Source organism: Anarhichas minor, unplaced genomic scaffold (assembly GCF_050575085.1).
Source record: "Anarhichas minor isolate MPS153535 unplaced genomic scaffold, ASM5057508v1 ptg000124l, whole genome shotgun sequence".
Taxonomy (NCBI): domain Eukaryota; kingdom Metazoa; phylum Chordata; class Actinopteri; order Perciformes; family Anarhichadidae; genus Anarhichas; species Anarhichas minor.
The window spans coordinates 165,001-173,244 of NW_027466570.1; the positions used below are offsets into that span (position 1 = coordinate 165,001).

At 38.0% G+C, this 8,244-nt stretch overlaps 2 protein-coding genes across 6 annotated transcripts in view; both read right to left on the bottom strand.

The window, feature by feature from the left end:
* The window catches only part of syncrip (synaptotagmin binding, cytoplasmic RNA interacting protein), an 11,879-nt gene extending 10,256 nt beyond the window's left edge, over window positions 1-1,623 (bottom strand). For all 5 annotated transcript variants that reach the window (XM_076083230.1, XM_076083229.1, XM_076083228.1 and 2 more), the window contains exons 1-2: window positions 1,464-1,623; window positions 169-328 (exon numbers count right to left, since the gene is read on the bottom strand). In XM_076083230.1, the coding sequence (XP_075939345.1) occupies window positions 169-328 (160 nt within the window). In that variant the 5' untranslated portion in view covers window positions 1,464-1,623. The remainder of the gene's footprint in view (window positions 1-168; window positions 329-1,463) is intronic.
* A 2,696-nt stretch (window positions 1,624-4,319) lies between these two features.
* On the bottom strand, window positions 4,320-8,036 carry LOC142941000 (uncharacterized). Its single transcript, XM_076083233.1, has 3 exons — window positions 7,822-8,036; window positions 6,031-6,303; window positions 4,320-5,202 (listed from the first exon to the last, which is right to left on the bottom strand). Exons 1-3 carry the CDS (start codon window positions 7,949-7,951, stop codon window positions 4,493-4,495), a joined length of 1,113 nt encoding a protein of 370 aa, XP_075939348.1. The 5' UTR covers window positions 7,952-8,036; the 3' UTR covers window positions 4,320-4,492.
* Between the last annotated feature and the right edge of the window lie 208 nt (window positions 8,037-8,244).

Here is an 8,244-nt window from a genome sequence, read left to right on the forward strand (position 1 = left end):
CGTGTGATTGATTTGGTGATTTATTCTAAAGTCTTATTACAGATACGCCCAAACTACTCCACACCTGTGACAAATCTAGTAACAAGTGTGTTAACGCCTCACATTTGTATCAACCTGCTTTTTCTTTCTCACTGCAGGTAAAAGGCGACACACACACGGTCTGCTTACCTGCTAAGTAAAGTTCATCTAGCTTCTCAGCCACATTCTGAGGTAGACCAGCCTCGAGTAGAGCTGGGAAGTGTTCCGAGCGGGTCACCTCAGCTGTAGTGTCCATCGGCTCCTCCGTCCCGTTCCCGTTTACATGATCTGTGGCCATGTCTGCAGACATCTGTGCATGTGAGACATTACTGCAGGTTAACAACAACTTAAGATAAGATAAGCCTTTATTAGTCCCGCAGTGATATTATATTCTTTACTGTTGTATTATTATTACTGTTTTATTACTTATTTATAATACTTGTTTGCACTATTCGAGTTCAATATCATTATATATTGATGATATTAATGCACTATTTCGAGCTCCCTCCAACAACTCATTAAATATGTATAAGTGTACAGTTAACGTATAGGAATATAATATAACATATATATTTATATGTATATGCATAGTGCAAACAAGACATAGTAAAAAAACAAGATCAAAACAAGTATTATAAATAAGTAATAAAACAGTAAAGAATATTAAATAAGTAACAAATCCACAATAACTAAAATATTATATATACAGACAGAATAATAGTATTGCACAGTGTATTTATATTGCACATAATTAAATATGTATAAGATATACACCAGTGTACAGTTAACTTATAGGAATACATTATATATATATATAAATAATGTATATATATATATATAATGTTGTAGATAGCAACAATATTAAACAGCAAGCTAAAGTAAACCGGGACGTAGTAAAACTTAACTAAAAAACAAAATTTTGGATCGTTTGGCCAACTTTACCACGTGACACTTAACGTCCAATAGTTCTGAGAGTGCGGTTCATGTCACACTAAACGACTAATAAAATAAATACTATAATAGTAATCTCAAGTTAAAAATCCAGCTGGTTTTCCAAAAAAAAACATCCACCACGCCTCTTGTTAGCATAACGCTAGCTAACGTTAGCTAGCTATGGCTCGTGCGGATCAACAGGCCGCAGTCTCTTCAGCGCGCGCGTGCAGCCGCAAACTAAATGTTAAAATAAACAGAAGAACACACACACACACATACACACTTTAGAATTTAATCATGTCGGGCATTTTGGTTCTCCCTCTGAATTCGGTGCGGATACAGTAGCCATCCATAACGCATCTATTTCACCATGAACCAAAAAGAGAGCCCCCTTTTTTTTCAAAATGCCGGCTATAGCATGTCACGTCAACTGTTTAACGCTAACTTAAACGAGCTACTCTGCCGCTAACGTAACAATAAAACAAAGCGTGTTTCCGTCGGTGTTTACGTACCACGCTAATCTAAAACTGCAGGTGCACGAGGCCGATCCGCCGTCTTGAAAGTGCTCAAAAATAAAGGAAAAATATTCACGCCCGGTGCTTTTCAGGTTGATTTCTTTACTCCCGGTGAAACAAAATGGCGACGACGACGTAACGTCGCGATCTCTGCTTCTCGACTGCATGTACGGGGCTTCTGAAAGTGTTTCTCACGGGCTGCACAGTTTTCACACATCCGGGTCACTGACCCAGTGACTTTTCTACAGTACTACAAAGAGTCTAATCACTACATTTTACACTATAACGCTTTACTAAAACTTAAGTACTTCAGTACTAATTTAAATGTACGTTATATCCTTCTACTCCGCTATATTTAAGAGGGAAGTATTGTATTTTAACAGAACATTTACATTTTACATAAAACAAGCTTATTATGACGCATTGTCAAAACAGAAATGTAACTACCCAACTGAATATAAGATAACATTTATAATTTTGCATGCAAAGAATGCTTCACAAATGTATCCATATATGTCATGAGATAATTTGCACATATTTTCACAACAAAAATGTGAATATTGGATTAACCCAGTTATTGATTCATTTTGTTGACATATTAGATTAAACAGGTTTTTTTTTGGAGAGAATTATAGAAATCTCTTTTCATCGCTCCATTGTGAAGAACATTTGATGTTTTGTCAGCTTGTTTGTTATAATGTTTTACTATAATTTATAGTAATAAATATTTATTATTGATCTATATTTTACTATATATATATATTACATAAATTCAGGGTTCTGAACATAAATGTGAACATTGGATGAAGCCAAGTTTAACATTATTGTTTCATAATAATTCAATAAAATATTACATCATAATATACTACTGTCAGGGGTCTTCTTTGCTGCATAATGAATACTACTTTTGGTACTTTAAGTACATGTTTTTGTGAATAAGGTAAACATTTTAACTTGGATATATCAACTCATTAAGATAATTATATTTTGTTTTACAAGTTGTTTAAATATGCAAATGAGGAGTTATGTTATGAAATATTTGCAAATTTTCATACATTTCCACAACATAAATCTGAAGATTAAATAAAGCCAGGTTCATCATTCTTGTTTTACTTTGTTGACATATTAGAGTTAAAGGTTTTTACAGAGGAAGTTTATGATATCTCTTCAGATCACTCTAATCAGAACATTAAAACATCTATTTCCTCCATGTTTTATTAATAAATGTGTATAAATGAGTGTGTGAGTGATGTGTGAACGAACCCCTCTGTGTTAACCTTCAGCACATAGAGAGGAATGAAAGAGTAAAGTTTGGTGTATGTAAGAGCTGCTGAAGTGGAGATTTCTGGATCAGAGTCTGAGAACAAACCAAGTCAAATAGACACAATGGTAGAATAAACACATAAACGTGTCGTCCTTTAGATTCCCTTTAAAAGCTTCGAGGACACAGAATAACTGACTTTATTCATACTTTCTTATGAGAAGTTTCCACTTTGCACTGACAGAAAAAGAGCATAACGTAGATCTTATTTTACACACGGGATCACTGAAATACTCGTGGAGGGTTTGGGTAAATCCCTGTCCCTTTCCCAGAAGGTTCACTCGCCTAACTAAAGCAGCAGGGGTCAAAGGTCACCAAGTCCACAAATAGAGCCTCCAGAGGCCCGAGAGCTGAACTCTGCAACAATAAATACAATAAAACAGAGTGAGACACGTAGATTCATGACGTCACTCTGAGGTTCATGCTACTACTACTACTACTACTACTACTACTACTACTAATACTACTAGTGTTAGTACTACTACTACTACTACTACTAATACTACTAGTGTTAGTACTACTACTACTAATAATACTACTACTACTACTACTACTACTAGTGCTACGACTACTACTACTACTACTACTACTAGTGCTACGACTACTACTAATACTACTACTACTAGTGCTACTACTACTACTAATACTACTAGTGTTAGTACTACTACTAATAATAATACTACTACGACTACTACTACTACTACTGCTAGTGCTACGACTACTAGTAATACTACTACTACTACTAGTGCTACTACTACTGCTACTACTACTACTAACCCTAACCCACTACTACTACTAGTGCTACTACTACTACTACTACTACTAATACTACTGCTACTACTACTAGTGCTACGACTATTACTACTACTGCTACTACTACTACTACTAGTGCTACTAATACTACTACTAGTGCTAGTGCTACGACTACTACTACTACTATTACTAATACTAGTGCTAGTGCTACGACTACTACTACTACTAATACTACTACTAGTGCTAGGACTACTACTACTGCTACTATTACTACTACTAGTGCTACAACTACTACTACCACTATTGATTAATTTTGTTGACATATTAGAGTCAACAGGTTTTTTTTGGAGAGAATTATAGAAATCTCTTTTCATCGCTCCATAAATCAGAAAATACAGTTAACAGCCACAATAAATAATGTTTTCCACGTGTTTAGGAATGAAATGTATAAATCAGGCTTGTATTTCTGGTAATTTGACGCAACACAACTTTATTTAGCAATATGCACAATGTACACTAAAATAATGAATCATATTAAATCACATAATATGCAAGAAACCGGTTGATATTTTTGCTTCAGTGGTGCAAATTCACAGTCGATCAAATTATCAAAGAACAACTTGTGCTTGGACTTATATATATATATATATATATATCAATATATTTCACCGTTTAATCTTTACAACAATCACCAATCTGTTTGTTTTCTTCACGTAAAGAAAGATCAATGTTGTTTAACGTCCTCACTTTAATAATTCATTTATCAAGATATAAACGAGTCACAAGAGGATTTTTTATTAAAAAACAGCACAAAAGAAACTGTGAAAAGAGAAGTTACACAATCATAAAAATGGAGGAAACTAACTCTTTTGTAGGTGAACATATTTTTTTGTTAAAGTCCACAAATATGGGATCCATACAGTATTTATAAAAATGTAAAATATTTTCGGGATCACTGAAAACTCGTAGCACCAAACTCGGCCTCGTGTAGAAACTGCTGCATCTTGGTTCTGACCCACGACTGTTTCTCAGCAGGAAGTCTCCTCATGGCCGGAGCCAAGCTCAGTAAAAACAGGGTGACATCGTCTCTCTGGTCCAGGTCCCGGTCTCTCTGAGCCTCCATCCTCCTCAGGTACTCCTCCAGCAGACTGTCGCTGCTTTTCCTCTTGGCCCGGGTCGGCCTGGTGGACGCCGCAGCGCCGCACTCCTCCTCCTCCTCCTCCTCCTCCTCATCGCCGTCGGTTTGGTCGTCCAGCAGCTCCACCACCTCGGCCTCCTGCTCCTCCGTCTTCAGGTGGTTCAGCCTGGAGGCGGTGCAGGACGGCAGCGGCGGGCCGCGGTGCGTCGGGAGGTGATGGAGATCAGGCTGCAGGGCCGCAGGAGGCATCGGCTGATCTGAGGGCTGCGAGGAAGAGTGCGAAGAGGCCAAGGAGGCGGCTAGAGACGTGACCGACTGCATCATCACCTCGAACAGTTCCTTCATGTTGTCGTGCTGTTGCATCTGCACACAGTCGTCTCTGGCGGCGCTCTCCGAGGTCACCTCCATCTTCGCTTCTTTGAATCCGATGGCGTCTCTGCCGGCGGAAGACGGACGCTTCCTCTGAACAAACTCTGAGGACGATGTTGTTGTTGTTGTTGTTGTGGCGTCGACTACAGAGACGTCTGCTGAGACAAATTAAAGCAATCACGTTTTATTTTCATCCTGCAGCTGTGATCAGAAGAAAAGTTTAAAAATTGGTGCGTCCCTGTAAACTATCATCATTTGTAGCCCCAATAAAACGTCTTTTCAATTTGAGAAACATGTCAAACACTGTCCGTGCAGCCGTAAAGACATTTTGGGGACATAATTCTGGACATTATTTATAGGGATGCCTCCGGAACCCAGTTCTAAATGAGTAGAACCTGTTAGTTAGTTACTGGTTCTGCTATCGGTACTTTCTGAGTTCTGGACCGAGACGTCCTCGTCTCAAACGTCCTCTCTCTCTCTCTCTCTCTCTCTCTCTCTCTCTGTCTTTGTCTCTTTGTCTCTCTGTCAGCGTGAGACTCGCATCATGATCAGAGAGAAGGACACATTGTAGAACTCTGGTTGTCTCAAACACAATAAAACCCTCACAAGTAAGTTCATCACAACATGTGACCAACAAGCAGAACACCAGTCTGTTTGTGGAGCAGCCGTCAGGTAACGGTAGTGATGTCATACGGTAGTGATGTCATACGGAGTTTGATCAGAAGAACAGGATCATCAATGAGAGATAATCAGTGAGATCATTGTGATGAGAACGTATTTTAAAGATTTTAGAACTCAATAAAGACTATTTGTTTACGTACAAGAATAATAAAGAAATGTTGATTATTTTCTTAATTAATTGTCTTTTTTTCCTCAAAAAATAATCAAAAAGAACCGGTAAGAGTATCGATAAGGAACCGGACCGATAAGAGTACGGGTATCCATAGAATCCCAACGGTACCCGTCCCGACGGATGTACAAACCGTAGTTGTCGTCGTCGTCGCTCCGTGTTTCGGTGGTCGTGCTGCAGCCCATTTCAGAGGCGTGGAGCTGGGAGGGCTGCGGGTCCAGAGCCCAGCCGTTGCAGCCCGCGGCTCTGGCGTCAATGAACGGGTTCAAAAAGGACAAAATGGCCGAGTATCTCCAGGGCCGGTAGTTAAAGAGCCCGATGCCGCTCTCCCGTCGGTCCTTCTCCCGCTGCCTCTCCCTCCGGTGTTGGTCCCTCAGCGTCTTCCACTTCCTCCTGCATTCAGACTCTAATGAAGAAGAAGAAGAAGATGTGTCGACGTTACTGCAGATTCAACCATAGATTTATGTAAATCCAAAGCCTGATATCTCTTCCTCTTCTGAGCCACTGAGCACCAATAAAGAACCTTAATGAACCACCGTGAACACACAGCCGTACCGGAGAGAGATCAAACTCATGAACACATTTAAAGGCTTTAATGTCGCTACTTCTGAAGGAAAGATGTTCCCAGCTGGTTGGTCTCCATCTACAGCCGAGATGACAGAAGACGTACAACATGTAGAGGGCTGCAACTGTTGATTCATTTCACTGTCAATTGTTTTTCGTTGATTAATCGATCAGTTGTTTGGTCTATAAAATGTCAATCAGTGTTTCCCAAAGCCCTTAAAATGTTTCGTTTTGTCCACAACTCAAAGATGTTCAGTTTGCCGTCACAGAGGAGCAAAGAACCCAGAACAAGAAGCTGGAATCAGAGATCAACCAGGACTGACACTTTAGATGATTATAATAGTTAACAACTAATCGAATAACTGACAAAGTTGAACTGATTGATATCAGTCATCACTTCACGCTCTTATTCTGATGAGGGTGAGAAAGCTTCTGTTACCTTCAAGGTCCTTTAAGAAAACATAAATCAATCCAAAAGAAGCTGTTGATACAGACACAAATCATTGTTATCAATAATTACAAGTTAACCCACTTAAAGGCCCTATTAGTCAGTGGTGGACTGTGATTGTTTTCGTACTACATTACATTCTAAAAAGGAAATATTGAACTTTATTGCTCCGTCACATTAGTCTGATAAGCTTCAGTAACTTTGCTGATTTAGATTTTAAATATAAAACATGACAATAATACATTATACTTTCATGTTTTGTACGTAAACTAGTACTAGTACTCAACAGTATGTAAAATAGTTTACAGGATTACAGCAGCATAGTGGATATATATATATATATATATATATATATATATATATATATATATATATATATATATACACACACACACACAGCGTAGTGCAAACAAGAGACATAGTAAAAAAAATATTATAAATAAGTAAAAAATCCACAATAACTATATTATATATATTATATACAGACAGAATAATTTCAGTATTGCACAGTATTGTATTGTACAGATTACCTGTACTTATAATAGTATAAGAGCATTTTGCTGATAATAAGCCTACTTATGTACATGTACTTTAGTAATATTCTGTAAAGTGCTCAGCTGTTTTGTTAAATTAATGAGATTTTTTTGGTTTAAAGAAATGTTTCTAAAGATGTTCGTCCTCAGTAGGAACCAATGGGCTTTGGAGCTGAAAGCCGCAAGACAGTCGGAAGGTTTTAAGAGACGGACTATCTATTGTTTTGATCTTTGCTTTTGATCTTTTACAAGAAAAAAAAATGTGGAAAATTGTTTTATGAATAAAAGTTGTTTAACAGAGCCTCACGTCACAGACACAAAACATCACGCAGCCGGTAACGTTATTAAACAAAAATAAATAAAATAAATAAAAACTTACCGGGAACACCGACGATGTCCGAGACGTGTCGCCACGAATCGGCCCTCATGTTCAGGTCCCTGTAGGTCGGAGAGTTGGTGTCGTAGAGACTCGGGAATCCGGACACAGCCAGGATCAGCTTGTGCTCCATGTTGTGTCTAAAAACTCCCGTAACGTTACGTTACCTGCCTGGTGGAGGAAAAGCGACAAGAGAAGAAGAAGAAAACAACGCCGCATTTCCGTTTCCGGTCAAGGTTGTTTTCTTTCTTTTTTTTTGTATTTTCTATCTTTATTGAAATGACATTGAAATATGAATAAGATAAGATAATATAATCCTTTATTACTCTCGCAGTGGGGACATTTACAGGATTACAGCAGCATACAGTGTATATATGTATCTATATGTATATATAAATATACATATATATACATATATATACACAT